This window comes from Phragmites australis, chromosome 2 (genome assembly GCF_958298935.1).
Source record: "Phragmites australis chromosome 2, lpPhrAust1.1, whole genome shotgun sequence".
NCBI lineage: Eukaryota > Viridiplantae > Streptophyta > Magnoliopsida > Poales > Poaceae > Phragmites > Phragmites australis.
Genome location: NC_084922.1, coordinates 32,523,835 through 32,538,658, shown reverse-complemented (window position 1 = coordinate 32,538,658; position 14,824 = coordinate 32,523,835). Strand labels below are relative to the sequence as shown.

Below are 14,824 nucleotides of genomic sequence, written 5' to 3'. Positions count from 1 at the left end.
GGCGCCCAGCTATACGGTCATCTGACGGGCGCCGCCATCAAGCCGGCGGAGCAGATCGATGACAAGGACGGCCACAAGGTCCCGAACCCGGCGTTCGTGGCGTGGGATGCAACGGATCATCAGATCCTGAGCTTCCTCTTCGCCTCGGTGTCCAGGGAAATCATGGTTCACATCGCCAAGTCGAAGACGGCGGCAGAAGCCTGGCGCTGCATAGAGGCCTTGTTCACCTCCCAAACGCGCGCCCGCGCAGTCAATCTGCGCATTGCCCTCTCCACAACCAAGAAAGGTAATCTATCTGTTGCTGACTATTTCACTAAGATGAAAAGTTACAGCGACAACATGGCGGAGGCGGGCCGGTCCATCACAGATGATGAGCTGGTTGAGTACATTCTCACTGGCCTTGGACCGGAGTTCGAGTCACTGGTGTCCGCCCTCATTGCCAGGGTGGAACAGGTCTCCCTCGACGAGCTGTACTCGCAGATGCTCACCTTTGAGACCAGACAAGATCTGGTCCATGGAGGTGACCAAAGCTCGGCCAACATGGCTGGCCGTGGTGGTGGCCACGGTTCACACCGTGGTCGTGGTCGCGGTCCCCCTAACAACAAGGGTTGCGGTCGCGGCTCCTTCGGCTCCAACAACAACCCGCGTCATGAGGGGCAGAGTACTGGCCGTGGCAAGGACACTCGTCCCATTTGCCAGGTGTGCCTTGTGAAGGGCCACACGGCCGACAGGTGCTGGTACCGCTTCGATGAAGAGTACATGCCAGAAGAAAAGCAGGCGTCCTACGCCAATCATTCCTACAACGTCGACACCAACTGGTACACTAACAGTGGTGCGACTGATCATGTTACAAGCGAGCTTGAAAAGCTTGCCATTCGAGAGAAGTACAATGGCTGTGATCAAATCCACACCGCTAGTGGATCAGGTATGGCGATTAGTCATGTTGGTCATTCTACTATTGCTACCCCTAGCCGTAATCTTAAGCTCAACAATATTCTGCATGTTCCTAAAGCAGCAAAGAATTTAGTATCTGTTCATCGCTTTACTTCCGATAATTCTGTTTTCATAGAATTTCACCCCAATTATTTTTTGGTCAAGGATCAGGAAACCAGGAGAACTCTACTTAAAGGTCGCTGTCATCGAGGCCTCTACCCTCTCCCTACACCATCGAAACAAGTTCTAACCGTCACCAAGCTGTCTGTGTCTTGGTGGCATGCTCGCCTCGGGCACCCTGCATCTCAAATAGTTAGTCGTGTCATTCGCAATAATAGTTTGTCCTATATTCCTGAATCCAATAATGTGCAAGTTTGCAACGCTTGCCAACAGGCAAAGGCGCACCAGTTGCCCTACCCACAATCTGTAAGCGAGCCACATGCTCCTCTTGATCTTGTGTTCTCCGATGTTTGGGGTCCAGCTATCGAGTCTGTTGGGCGTAAACAATATTATGTTAGCTTCATTGATGATTACAGCAAGTTCACATGGATTTACCTTATTAAATTTAAATCTGAAGTCTTTCAGAAATTCCATGATTTCCAGCATCTCGTCGAAAGGATGTTTGATCGGAAGATTAAAGCGGTTCAAACAGATTGGGGTGGTGAGTACCAAAAGCTTAATGCCTTTTTTGTGAAAATTGGCATCTCACACTTAGTTTCCTGCCCGCATGCACACCAACAAAATGGTGCTACTGAACGTAAGCATAGACACATTGTCGAGGTTGGCCTAGCGCTCCTATCTCACGCTCATATGCCCCTCAAATTTTGGGATGAGGCATTTTTAACAGCCACATATCTTATCAATCGCCTTCCCAGCAAAGTCATCAATTTTTTCACGCCTTTAGAACGGCTCTTCAAACAACAACCAGATTATAACTGGCTTCACATTTTTGGTTGTTCCTGTTGGCCAAATCTTCGCCCGTATAATTCCCACAAACTTCAGTTCCGTTCTAAACGGTGTGCCTTTCTTGGCTATAGCAACCTTCATAAGGGTTACAAGTGTCTTGATATTTCTTCCGGGCGTGTTTACATCTCTAGAGATGTCATTTTTGATGAATCTGTTTTTCCTTTCTCGGAGTTGCATCCGAATGCTGGGGCGCGTTTGAGAGCTGAGATTCTTTTGTTACCTTCTAATTCCACGGCTCAATCAGGGGACAATAGTATGAATAATCAACAGGCTAATTTGCCTGCCAATTTTTCTCACCAATTTTGCCGCAGCAATTTGGAAGAACAGGCACCCTCAGCATGCGACCACGGGAGCCACATGAACCTGTCGCCAGCAGCAGCTTCGGTCCCACCGCCTGGGACTGCATCGCGCGGAGATTGTGGCGACCAATTAGCGCCGGGCGTTTCATCATCAGCTCATGCGAGTGCGTCGCCTGCATGTGGTCCAGCTGCCGCCACAACGCCAGGAGGGGGCGACAGCACTTCGCCACTGCCTACCGCGGGGGACACGGCACCAGGGAGCGGTGATCTGCTGTCTCCCGGGTCGCCTGGCTCGCCTCAGATCCCCGGGGGGATTCAGCCCTCTGGATCAACTGCGCCCGCCGATTCTACTGGTGATCCTGCTGCTCCTGCTGTTCGACCCGTCACACAGCTCAACGCGTTATCAGCAAGACAAAAATCTACAAGGACGGTACAATCAGGTATGGCATGTTAATGTCTACTGGTGAACCACATGATTTAGATGAAGCGCTGCATGATAAACACTGGAAAGCTGCTATGGACTTTGAATATGAAGCTCTTATGAAAAATAAGACTTGGCATCTCGTTCCGCCACAAAAAGGAAGGAATGTCATTGGATGCAAATGGGTGTACAAAATAAAACGAAAGTCTGATGGCAGTCTTGATAGATATAAAGCCCGATTAGTTGCAAAAGGATTTAAGCAACGTTATGGCATTGATTATGAAGATACTTTTAGCCCAGTTGTTAAAGCTGCAACCATTCGTATTGTTCTATCACTTGCTGTTTCTTGTGGTTGGTCTCTTCGGCAACTTGATGTGCAGAATGCCTTTTTACATGGATTGCTAGAAGAGGAAGTATACATGCAGCAACCTCCTGGTTTTGAAGATCCCAACAAGCCAAGATATGTGTGCAAGCTGGATAAGGCGCTTTATGGACTTAAACAAGCTCTACGAGCTTGGTATTCAAGACTTAGTGAAAAACTGGTGCAACTTGGGTTTAAGGCGTCGAAGGCCGACACTTCTCTATTTTATTTTAGCAAGGGAGGCATTACCATGTTTGTCTTGGTGTATGTAGATGATATAATTGTGGCAAGTTCAACACCACAAGCAACATCAGCTTTGCTCGGTGATCTCAAGGAAGACTTTGCGCTCAAAGATCTAGGTGATCTTCACTACTTCCTTGGAATAGAGGTGAATAAGGTAAAAGATGGAATTTTACTTACTCAAGACAAGTATGCCTCAGATTTACTTAAGAGAGTCGGGATGGCAGATTGTAAACCAGTTAGTACGCCTCTATCCACAAGTGAAAAATTATCATTGCATGAAGGAACTTTACTAGGTGAAAATGATACAACTAAATACAGGAGTATTGTGGGTGCACTGCAGTACTTAACCTTGACCCAGCCAGACATCTCCTTCGCTGTCAACAAGGTGTGTCAGTTTCTTCACGCACCTACGACAGTTCACTGGGAAGCTGTAAAAAGAATTTTGAGATATGTGAAGCAGTGTACAGGACTTGGACTTAAGATTCACAGGTCAGTATCCACACTTATTAGTGCTTTTTCCGATGCTGATTGGGCTGGCTGTATTGATGACAGAAAATCAACCGGAGGGTTTGCAGTATTTCTAGGGAGTAATCTAGTATCCTGGAGTGCGAGAAAACAGCCCACTGTGTCTAGATCTAGCACAGAGGCAGAGTACAAAGCAATAGCAAATGCTACAGCTGAAATTATGTGGATACAAACTTTACTTTATGAAATTGGTGTGAAGACTCCAAGAGCTGCAAAATTATGGTGTGATAATCTGGGCGCCACATATCTATCCAGCAATCCAGTGTTTCATGCAAGGACAAAACATATTGAGGTAGACTATCACTTCGTCAGAGAACGAGTTAAACACAAGCTACTAGAGATCGACTTTGTTTCATCAAAGGATCAAGTGGCAGACGGGTTCACTAAAGCTCTACCAGTGAGGCTAATAGAAAACTTCAAGGTCAATCTCAACCTATCGAAGCTGTGATTGAGGGAGGCTATTAGAAGTAAGTTATCTTGTACTGCACGTTCACCGTGCGTGATTGTAATGTGCTGGCGATAACCTTCCATGCGCTATTTTAGGAGAGTCCTGCTATGATTAGAAGATAGGATAAGAATAGTTGATGTAATCCCTAGAAATCAGGACTCTCCTCATGGCGCACCATGGTTCTCGCATCTCTGTAACCTCTCGCGTCAATTGATGCTTATATAACATGGAACCGTCGTGGCCAAGGGCTTAAGCGACGTTAACACCACGTGAGTTGCCCTCTGATCATCTATAAGGTGAGCTTCGGCAACGACGAGAACGTCGTCAACAAGGTGGCCAGGATCTCGTCGGCACCGAGGCTGCAGGAGATTGGGATGTGGGCCGTTTCCTACAGCCGCCCGGACCTGGATATACATGGCCTGACAAGCGTTCACCGTCTCAGCGACCTCCGCCTAGACATGCACGGGCACTGCTACCGCAACATTGACGTCGGTTTATGGCTCTTGGAGTTGCACTGGCGTCGAGAACGTCGAGGTCTCGCTTAACCATTGCTGTAATCGCAATCTCGCTGCGGATGGGCTGCGTCACTTGTGGCAAGTATATCGTCGTTGCTCCTGATGTGTCCTCGCTTGAGATCGCTGTGCATCAGTATCGTTAATACAGTGCAGGTAAAGATCATTGGTACGGTTGTCTTCCCTAGGAAAATAAAATGATGATGTTCCCAAAATACATTGTAATCTAAGACAACACACAAACTGTGTTTCGTGTTTAATTTCCTTTTTTTACCTTCAGGGGCACTGTAATCTAAGACAACTCACAAAAGTGGAATTATCATGGAAAGGTGCTCCTGGAATTCCTGGAAGAGGTGAAGATATATGGCTTCACGGGAGCAGACGAGGAGATGGACCTTGTGAGTTTCTTACTTGAGTCCTCAAAACCAGTCAAGAGCGAAACTCTACGTGCTGCCGCAGACATGCCGGATGGTCTTTCTTTGAAACGGATGATGGCAGAGGAAGATGACGATTACCATCAGGAGTCAATCGATCGCAAACTGATGAACATCCCATGTAGTGATCGAGGGCGTTGGCATTTTGGGGAAAATGTATGCAGACTTGGGGATGCGACACAACAGATGCACAAGTGGTGCAAGCTATAGACAACACAGTCAGTTCAACGTAGAACTAGGCATCTACATATCCTGCAAAACCTAATAGTTGTTTCCACTTGTTGATTTGCATGAACTAGTTAGATCATTCAAAGGACCGGGCTCTGATGGATTTGTAAAAAAAAAGAGTAATATGTGTTCTATTTACATCGCTGCGACCAATGATTGAAATATAGACCTTTCATGCGGAGCAGCAGAGAAGCGAGGAGTAAAAGGAGGGTCCGTACGTCTGTGGGTCCCGAAATATATGCATCTACCGATGATTGATCGTAGGCCCAGCAAAAGGTGCAAATCTAGCCAGCTCTGCACGGCGTCTCCAATGAATCCGATGATGATTAGCAAAGCAGGACCTATTACTGCACATTTGAAACATGAAAACTCTCTCCATACTGAACTGTACTGCGTGAAACTCTTGAGAAATTTGTAAGTTCCAAACGGAGCCTAAGCTAAAACTTAATCATCCTGCAACATGGCTCAAACAACAAGACATAACTACTGTAAAATGGGCTCGAACGAGAAAAAGAATCGTCATGCAGCAAAGAGAAGAAATTGGATTGGTCCATATCGGCTTCCGCTTTTGATGCAGCTGCGGTCGTTGGTCAAGTACAGCATCTCGTGCCGTCAAAAAGAAGTGCAGCATCTTGTAGTACTAAAAGGGGTGAAAGAAAAAAGAGACTTCGGACTTGTAGCCTACCATTCTAGCTAGTAGTACCGGAACAGGCTCGGCATCTCCCGGACGGTCCCGAACGCCGGCGACGACGGTATGACGCCGAGACCCCACGGCAGGCACGGCCCGTCCACCTCGGCGCCCGCGTCGCCGAACATCCCGAAAGATGCCGCCTTTGACACGGCCGCGGGCCCGTAGCAACCCCACTGCTGCTGCTGCTGCTGCCGCGCGTACCCGTACGCGTACTCCATTCCTTTGTCTGACGCCGGAGCCGACGGTGCCACCGCCGCGGCCGCCGCGCGCCGCTCCTCTTTCTTGTACCGGATCCCGCACGCATTGCACAGCGACTGCAAGCAGCAGATCAAACAGTATTAGGACACGAGTATTTAACAACTATAACGAAATATATTAGGGTATGTGTAGTGGTACAGATGGTTACTATCTGCATTACGATTATATATTATAGACAAGCTATTATATAAGTTAGTTATAACTAATCTAAATAATATCCGATTCTTAAATGACATATGGAAAATTAAGACCATAAATAACATACGGCATCCATATAACGGAGGGAATACTGATTGTCTAATATTTTAAATCATCTGTTAATTAATAGACGACACATTTCTCTATCTTATTTTTCTTTTTTTCACGTTAGATAAAATTTTAAGTGATTTATTTTCTAAACAGCTAACTTTGTACACACTCTTACCCGGCTATTTGCATGGCATTGCGGTTTACGTACCTTGGGTCCGCGAGGCCCGTTCCTCCATAGAGGCGTGGAGGTCGTGTCGCAGTTGGCGCACCGGCGAGCCGACGCGGCACCCGAAGCGTTAGCCTCAGCGCGCGCCGCACCGCTCTCCTGCGGCCTGCCGTTGCAGATGGGCATGGCCGCTTCCCAATGCAGCCCGCCAGCCGCCGGCGCACGCGCCCCCGCCTCGGCGCGGCGCGTGGACGGCGTGCCGAGCGACAGCGTGCAGTCCACCGAGACTCCGTACGGCCCGCTGAAGGCCTCCCCGTCGCCGCCGCATTGCTTGTAGTAGTGGTGGTGCTCCCCCGCCGCTGCGGTGAACAGTAGCGAGCAGCTGCCACCGCAGCTACCGTAGAGCAGCCCGCACGTGCACGGCGCCGCCTCGTGCAGCATTTTGGTCGCAGGAATAGCTCAACTGATCGAACAGAGGGATTGCAATGCCAATAGCTTAGCCCACTACTCCAGCGGTCGAGGGTGTCGGGGCAACGAGAACGTACGAGAGGAGATCGAGGGGATGTCTCTCCTCGGCACTGGCCACACTCGCACTACGGTTCGATCGCGTAGGTTAGCTCGTGCTATGGGCGGCTGCTGTGTGGTGGCGAGGCGAGAGCGAGACGCTGTGGCGTGTGGATGTGGGCGGCAGGGCATGGGGGGGCTCGGGTTCTTATAGCGGCGACGTGGGTAAGCTAAGCTGGCGTGGCGTGGCGTGGCCCGGCCTGTCTCGGCTGCTAGATTTGGGGTTCCGGCCGGGGCGCGACACGCGATGCAACGCTCGCACCGCAGGGAGGGAAGGGACGCGAGGCGGATGTCTTCCTGCCTGCCTGTGTGGCGCTGTGGGCCGGGGGCGGGAGGGGGACGGTCAAAGAGCGTATGGCGCTCGGTCAAAAGCGCGGCCACGTGAAACGGGGAACAGTCTCCCATGCACATATGGGGACAGAGACTGGAGCGGCCGCGAGCTCTAAGCCAACAGGAGGTCAGAGTTGTGTGCGGGCTTGTACCGACGGTGACCGGTTCTTGTACGACTAGTGTACTACGGCTGCATGAGTTGGAGTTTGCCGATCACGAGGGCCACAGTTTTCTAAGAGCATATGTCTGACGTAAACATGCACTTATACACGCACATTGTATTCACGTTCGTCTATCACGAATATATCTTAACACATGTCTAAATAAAATTAGACATAACATTAAAAACATAAGTACATGTTTTAACTACTGACACACTCATATATTAATTCTCTCATAATTTAATCCAAAAACATCTAACACTCGGTGGAAATGTTCACCACGAGTACCCAAACCAGCTCAGTTCGCTGAGGGGCACAGTTCGATCTGTCCCTCTACCGCAGCTTTGTGGGATCCATCCCAGGTCAGCTAAGCTGGCAACAGCGAGATGCATGTCAGTTTGGCATGCATGCTTCCATCCATTAGGGGATGATTGGTTTGTCTGTATCAGGGATCTCAGCTTCGTACATACGAATAATCTTATAAAAAAATATATTTAATTATCTACATGTATTGTTTTAGTTTGACTCGATGGATGTAAACATATGTTCGTAGCCTGGCTGGACAAATATAGGTTATTGCATCTGTTAATACAAACAGATTCACTTGTCAGTGTCACAAAATCATCTTCATATATACTTATATTCATTTATGTGACCTCAAATTCAATCAATCAAACAAATACTCGGCTTAGCCTAAGCAGACTCTTCTCTTCACTCTTACAACCACTCAACTTAATTCCCTTCATTCTACGTATATAGGTGGAGATAGTTGCACCGCTGCGAGCTTGCTTAGTGCACTCGACGAGCCCGGCCTTCTTTTCTCACGGGGGACGTCATCCTGTAACGACGCGATCGGTCGAAATTGCTGTCGTCGGCACTCGGCAGTGATCCTGCCCTGCCAAGCACTCGCAACGCGCGCAAAACGCCACGACCCTATCTAGTTTGACTGCGCCAATACATGCAGGCGTCTGAACAGTCATGTTATGAACAGTGCGATCGATGATACTCTGTACAACCGCTGATCTAGAATCAGTCTAACTAAAGCTAGCTGTCGAACTCCTCAAATTAACAGAACGTTTGGTCACATGATTGGATCAAGCAGCGCTACGAGCTTCCAAACGCTAAGAGAAAAGAGCCAAGGAGCCATATCGAAAGAAAGAAGCCATGGGAAGCGAGTGGCGAAAACAAAAGAGAAGAGGAGGAGCAACGAAGCAAGCAAATCAAAAGAAGCAAAAGAGCAAAGCAGGAGAAGTATGAGGAGGGAACACAGGAAAAGGCGGGCGATATAATTGGGGGCGCGCCATGGCCACGCCATCATGGTTCCCCCGAGTTCCATCAAAAGCGCCCCGTCGAATCGAATCAGATTATCGGTCCAATGAACAGTGGTGGTGAGCATAGAAGATCCCGCCTTTGGCACCAACCTCCACGCACGCAAGCCCAGGATCGCCCGCTGGCCCTGCCGCTACGTGGATCCGATAGGGATCCCAGGACTGTAGCCTGATCATTTGCTCCATCTTCCTCGCCTGCTCCGGGGCTGCGCTGCGACAGTTCAGGCTCAGGCTCAGCTACTAGGGCTCTTCTTTTCTTTTCCTTTGTTTTGTTTTCCTTTTCCCTTTATCGATGATACAACCGCTGCATAAGCTGCTGCGTAATTCCCCCTGCCAAGTCAAAGGAGGCAGCGATTCGATGCCAGAGAAAGCGAAAGCCTGTGGATCACCCTGTCATTCCGTATGCTGCACCCCAACGGCCAAAGCGCCGGCACGACCGTGGCAAACCATGCATGCAACCGTGTTTGGTCCGTGGCAAACAAGAGCTCAACTTGAACAGGCCTACACGCAGATGGTCGCTGCAGGATGAACGCACGCAGAGTATCTAACTACTCCTTCAACTGTTGTTACTCGAGCAGTATTTAGCAGCCTAATGCTCGTTTCTGACAGGGTTTGTACGCCTCGTGCTCCGTGTGCGATCTGTTTGTTGCGTGGCGTGGCGAGAGAGTAAAATAAGACGGGAGAACAAACAAGCGGAGGAGCACGAGCACCGAACAGTACACGCATAAGCAAAGCAAAAACCGGTACTGCGACGTCGGCAGAGTGAATTTTTGTGTTTGGTGCGATGAATGGGGTAGGCAATCCGCCCGAGGAGATCGCCGTTCAAAAAGTTGTCCCGACACGGCCAGAGTTAAGCCCAGAGATTGGTATCCTTTGGTTGCGATGTCTGAGGCCTACCCATCCTACTGCTAGCAACACCTCCCTTTGCCTTTTGATTAGTGAGAGTGGCCCGGCATCTTTTGGATAGCGATACTGCGATAGTCCCCTGAGCTCGTTTCTCTAGGTTTGAACCGTCCGTCACTTTAGCTCAGCTGCCAGAGTTGTTGCTCCTCATGCATGTGCACTGCTCGAAGGATATCCTCAGATCCGTGGTAAAGATCACTGCTAGTATTAGATGTACTCCTCTGTAGAAGAGGGAGCTGAGTTGGAATGCTGATGAATCGTAATAATTTGGTCACTCAACCATGCTCACATTTCTGCATGTTGATCATGTTGCGCAGTGGACTGGCATGTCAAGTGGTGCCCTCGGCAATACCGACTGAGGGCTTTCGCTAGCCGCGAAGTGGACCGTGATCAGCAGCCAATTGCCATGGACGCACCCACGCAAAGTTTCGCCCAAGCTCTTCACGTTAGTAGGCCATCGCTGATCCGCCATTGTATGGAGCTTTATACCGCTGTCGTCATCGAGTCGGCCGCGGGCCCGCCGCGTGACATGACCCAACGGCGGCCCCCCTGCTCCGCTACCTGAAGCAACCCCGGCCGCTGTCGGCACCGAGACTATTGGCTGGCCGCCTAGCTTCTCGGGACCTGCGGAATCAAAACGACCACCCGATTTGATGAGAAACCACTCAGCCTTCCATACGGGTCTTGCGGACTACTCCTAATGAGATCCTGCTGGAGTTTGTAGTTCTTACGTGCTGGAGTGGAATAAGAGTTGCTGCGGGTCGATACGAGCACCTTCCAATAAGGATGGCAACGGGTACAGCCGGACTCGGGTGAAACAATAATACACTCATTTCGAAACTTGAATTTTCAAATCCAATTAGGCTCCAAAATCAATATCGAGCGTAAAACCACCTTTATCCCTGCTCCGAAAGGGACCTGAAATCCGACCACGTCAGAGAGCAACGTGGGCACGAGGTGGGGTTCACTAGGGAGGGTTGCGCGGGCGACGAGGAGCGCGGCGCAAGCCCCAGGGAGGCTGGTTGGGTGGGCGGGTTATAGGTGACTGGTTGGGTTCGAGTTTCGGATGGCACCCGTTGGTGAAAAAATAGATCCAGACCTGATTCAGGTCGGGTCCCCAATCTGATTGCCTCGTGGGGCTGTTTTTCCACCCGAACCCATCTCATTAGATTAGAAACTCACGGGAGATCTGACCTGACTGGAAAAACTACAATCTTTACATTTCAACGGTCGACAAAAGTGTAGAATTACAAATTTTGAAAATGGATATATATTTACAATTTTTGGATTTAAAAAAAATAAAAATAAAAAATTCTTCAGAGAGAGATGGGAGGCCCTAACATGGTCAATGGTTATCAAGTGGCCCAAGTTTAAAATCCATGCGAACCATCGGCCACATTTGGCAGGCTTCTAGGCAGGCCCATCATCAAACAAAAGTCTCATCCGGAATCATCAGGCGGGGCCCCCGTTTGCCATCACCCGAACAAAACCTCATCCAGAAAACCCACCAAGCCCCCAATTCCAAACCAAACGAACCACACCCCGCGCGCCACGCGAATACCATGGACGCGGCGGAGAGGAGGCTCGCCCGCGTTGCGGCCCACCTCCCGCCCTCCTCGCCTCCGCTCCCACTCACCTCCGCGCATCCCTGTAACACCCTTAGCCGCTGGCTTCGATCACCAATGGCATGAGCATGTGGATCACTCTCAGAGACGAAACGGAACCGAAGAACGAGAAGGATTCAGAGGAGTGGGATGAGAGCAGAGGAGCTAGTTTTGAATATTGTCTTTCTTCTTGTCTCAATTCGAATTACAATCTGGGTTATATACCCCACCGCAACCTCACTGCCCACCGGGCCCACACGCCAGCTCACCATACGCACGACGCCAGCTAAGCTCCTTCGAATCGACTCAACCTCGCGCCTACCCCTATGGATTCAAGCCTGCCGTCGTGCTGACAGTGCCGCCCGCTTCAGACGTTGCTTGTCCCCAAGCAACAGCGTGAGGAAACTGCTTCCGCACCACATAGTAATCTTCCCAGGTAGCACAATCCGCTGGTAAAGAACTCCATTTAATCAAGACCTGAGGCATAGCTGAATTCCCCTTTTTAACCAGACGTCTATCCAGAACAGCTTCCGGCTCAACCATCCTTGCATCCAAGTCCACCACCTGAGGCAACGAGCTGTAAATTGGAACAGAATTGGGAATGAACGGCTTTAATTGGGAGACGTGAAACACCGGATGAATGGAGACCTCGGCAGGAAGCTCCAACTTATAAGCCGCTGCCCCAATCTTCTAAGTGGCCGCATAAGGACCGAAGAACTTGTATGCCAGCTTGGGAAAAGGCCGATTCGCCAAAGATGTCTGAGCATACGGCTGTAATTTGAGCAAAACCTGGTCACCCACATGGAATTGGCGGTCAGAACGATTGCGATCAGCCTGGACTTTCATCCGATTTTGAGCAGCTGCCGAATGCTCCTTTAAAGCCAATTGCTGCTTCTCTCTTTCCTTCAGAAGCTCCTCAACTGGCAATTGGGATGTGGTCGGGAAATCAGGCATGGCACCCAGTCTAGGATCATGACCATAGATAGCCTTGAATGGAGAACAACCCAAAGAGGAATGGAAAGAAGTATTATACCACAGCTCTGCCAAAGGCAACCAAGCTTTCCACTGCTTTGGAGAATCATGAACTGCACATCTCAAGTACATTTCTAAACACTGATTTACTCGCTCCGTTTGTCCATCTGTTTGAGGATGGTAAGCTGTGCTAGTCAACAATTTAGTGCCCAACAATCTGAATAGTTCTCGCCAAAATGAACTAATGAACACTTTATCTCTGTCAGACACAATTGTCTTGGGTAAGCCATGCAATTTCACCACATGATCTAGAACCAGCTTGGCAATCTGAGGAGCTGTAAAGGGATGTTTAACTGGAATAAAATGGGCATATTTGGAAAATCGATCCACAATGACCAATATAACATCATATCCTTCAGATTTAGGCAAACCTTCCACAAAATCCATAGCAATGTCTTGCCAAGCACCCTCTGGTATGGGGAGAGGTTGTAACAAACCAGCAGGATGCATATGCTCATGTTTGGCTTGCTGACACACTTGGCACTGTTTAATAAAATTCACCATATCCTACTTCATCAATTTCCAAAAGAACAACTTGCAGAGTCGATTATAAGTAGCAGTAGCCCCTGAATGACCACCAACAGCACTACAATGCATGGCAGCTATCAATTTGGTTCTAAGTGCTGAATTGTCCCCAATCAGGATTTGTTGGTGATGTCTGATAATACCTTGCTGCAAGGAATAGCCTTGAGCATCAGGACTAGACACGGCCAACTGAGCCAACAAGGCTTGAGCTTGAGGGTCAGTCACATATGAATTGATCACCTCTTGCAGCCATACAGGAACTGCCTCAGAAACAGCTTGCAAAGTCAAAAGATGACCAACTCTAGATAAAGCATCAGCTGCAGTGTTTTCAGCCCCTTTTTTATAGACAATTTTGAATTGCAGCCCCATAAGTCGGGTCATGGCCTTCCTTTGCAACTCTGACTGCAATTTCTGGTCATTCAGATAACAAAGACTGCTGTGATCAGTTTTGATGATGAACTCCTTGCGCTGCAAATATGACCTCCAACGTTCCACAGCCATAATAAGAGCAAGAAATTCCTTTTCATAGATAGATAGATGCCTGTGTATTGGCCCTAATGCCTTGCTCAGAAATGCTACTGGTTTACCATTTTTGCATAAGAACAGCCCCAATTCCGGAGTCACAAGAATCAGTCTCAACTACAAATGTAGCACTGAAATCAGGGAGAGCAAGAACAGGTGTACTGACCATAGCATTTTTGAGAAAAACAAAGGCTTGCTGGGCGTCCTGAGTCCACTGAAATTGCTTTTTTTTTTGTAAAAGAGTGGTCAGTGGTTTAGCAATAATGCCATAATGCCTGACAAATTTCCGATAATATCCGGTGAGGCCTAAGAACCCCCTTAATTCAGTGACATTTGTCGGTTGAGGCCAGTTGAGCATGGCTTCAATTTTAGTCGGATCTGTGGCCACTCCATCAGCAAAGATAATGTGACCCAAATACACCAGTTTATCTTTGGCAAAAGAACATTTAGATCTCTTAAGATAAAACTTGTGTTCTCTCAGTTTCTCCAACACAAGTTTCAGATGGGTCAAATGCTCTTCCAAAGTAGAACTGTATATCAAAATATCATCGATGAATACCAATGCAAACTTGCGCAAAAAGGGAGCCAAAACCTCATTCATAACACACTGGAAAGTGGCTGGGGCATTGGTGAGCCCAAATGTCATGACCCTAAATTGATAATGGCCATGGTGAGTTTTAAAAGCAGTCTTGTATTCCTCATCTTCCTTCATTCGCACTTGATGATACCCAGCTGTCATATCCATACTTGTGAACCATTTAGCTCCAACCAATTCATCCAAAATTTCATCGATGAGTGGCATAGGAAATCTATTCTTGATGGTCAAAGAATTCAGCTTCCGATAATCCACACAAAAGCGCCAAGACCCATCCTTTTTTTGCACAAGTAAAACTGGGGAAGCATATGGACTGGAGCTAGGAATGATAAGACCGGCCTCTAATAATTGTTTGACTTGCTTTTCTATCTCATATTTATGGAAAGGAGGATATCTATAGGGGCAAGAATTAATTGGAACAACATCATGTAATAAAGGAATAGAGTGATCATAGGCTCTATGTGGTGGTAGAGTGGTAGGGGAACCAAATACATCTTGGTACTGGGACAGCAAAGGCTGTAGTATC

At 48.6% G+C, this 14,824-nt stretch overlaps 1 protein-coding gene, 1 non-coding gene and 1 pseudogene across 2 annotated transcripts; 2 read left to right on the top strand and 1 right to left on the bottom strand.

The window, feature by feature from the left end:
• Window positions 1–357: 357 nt before the first annotated feature.
• On the top strand, window positions 358–496 carry LOC133910364 (small nucleolar RNA Z247). The gene has a single exon (XR_009908532.1). It is a non-coding gene; the product is annotated as a small nucleolar RNA Z247 (small nucleolar RNA).
• Window positions 497–5,829: 5,333 nt separating this feature from the next.
• LOC133910018 (GATA transcription factor 15-like) lies at window positions 5,830–7,516 on the bottom strand. The gene is made up of 2 exons (XM_062352541.1): window positions 6,777–7,516; window positions 5,830–6,375 (listed from the first exon to the last, which is right to left on the bottom strand). Exons 1-2 carry the CDS (start codon window positions 7,173–7,175, stop codon window positions 6,064–6,066), a joined length of 711 nt encoding a protein of 236 aa, XP_062208525.1. The 5' UTR covers window positions 7,176–7,516; the 3' UTR covers window positions 5,830–6,063.
• Window positions 7,517–11,582: 4,066 nt separating this feature from the next.
• LOC133905496 (1,4-dihydroxy-2-naphthoyl-CoA synthase, peroxisomal-like) overlaps window positions 11,583–14,824 on the top strand; it is a 35,971-nt pseudogene continuing 32,729 nt past the window's right edge.